General features: G+C 32.3%; 1 protein-coding gene across 1 annotated transcript in view; it reads right to left on the bottom strand.

Moving 5' to 3' along the window:
• LOC103605151 (protein unc-13 homolog C-like) overlaps positions 1-1167 on the bottom strand; it is a gene marked incomplete at its 3' end in the record, with an annotated part of 212770 nt that overhangs the window by 84828 nt on the left and 126775 nt on the right. Inside the window, exon 7 of the mRNA XM_008589736.1 lies at positions 838-979. Coding sequence (XP_008587958.1) covers positions 838-979 — 142 coding nt within the window. The remainder of the gene's footprint in view (positions 1-837; positions 980-1167) is intronic.

The raw sequence follows: 1167 nt of genomic DNA on the forward strand, positions 1-1167 counted from the left end.
AAATGGAACCATACAAAAGAAGAGTACATACTATATGACTCTATTTATATTAAATTGTAGACATTGCACAATGAAAAGTATTATTTAGCATCAGAAAGCAGATCTGTGATGGCCTTGGCATGAGGGAAGTCTGGAAGAGGCATATTTAAATGATTTGCAAAGGGAGGAGGAAGGAAAAAGAATTGCCTTTAAACCCACTTAGGTAGGGCTTTTTATTTTTACAAAATAATAATTCAAAGTCATTCTTTTTTTTGTTTTGTTTTTTTGTTTCTCCATGAAGGAGTGGTAGAAAGAAAAGCACCCTTGAAAGAAAAATGATTTATTGCTGTTCAGTGCAAGATATAGAGGTTGAAAAATAAATAGCCCTATGGAAAATAAGAGGTTGTGAAAGTTATCACCAACCATCTCATCGGTATAGCATAGCGTAGGTGTGGTTTTACCTTAAGTGATGGGCTGCGTGATGCCCAGAGTCTTTCTACTGTCTTTAGTCACAAATCTTCAGATATCAAGATATTGCTGAATCAAGCCTGTAAATTCCCAGCTATGTTGGATCATCTCAAGTCATAGACCATGCTGCAAAGTCACCCCGACTGTTCCACTTTTTAAAAAAGTGTTTGAAATAGTCTTTTTATTCACTTACTTCCAACGATGAAGAATAAATAATAAATATTATTTTGAGAGTATTAAGTGATTTTAGTATTTTGGTCACTCTTTTTGTAAATCCTGCATAAGAGATAATTAAAATATGAGATACTTATTGCTTGTATGCTTTGCATACCTGTCAAATTTATTCCCAAATATTTTAATATTTGCAATAGTTTCACATTATATACTCACAAATAAAACTTCTCATCCCATACTGGGTTCAAGTTTCCAAAAATGGTTTTAGTCCTTCTTTTATTCTTTCCAACTTGAACTGTAACATATGGGTCACTAGACCCAGTTTTGTCTTTTGCCTGTAAGCCTTGTGCCGAAACCACTGAAACAAACCAAAATGAACATTTTAATATAAAGATTCCCTCAAAATCAAAAAATAAAATAAATATTAAAAAATAAAATAAATAACAAAAATAAAGGAAATGTTTTCTATCATTTGGTTTTCTGTGTTGGCAGATGCATCCCCATTGCTTTTTGCTCATGACCAACAGAAATTTAAACAAACATCTC

The sequence above is a fragment of the Galeopterus variegatus genome, unplaced genomic scaffold (genome assembly GCF_000696425.1).
Source record: "Galeopterus variegatus unplaced genomic scaffold, G_variegatus-3.0.2 Scaffold5626, whole genome shotgun sequence".
NCBI classification, from domain to species: domain Eukaryota; kingdom Metazoa; phylum Chordata; class Mammalia; order Dermoptera; family Cynocephalidae; genus Galeopterus; species Galeopterus variegatus.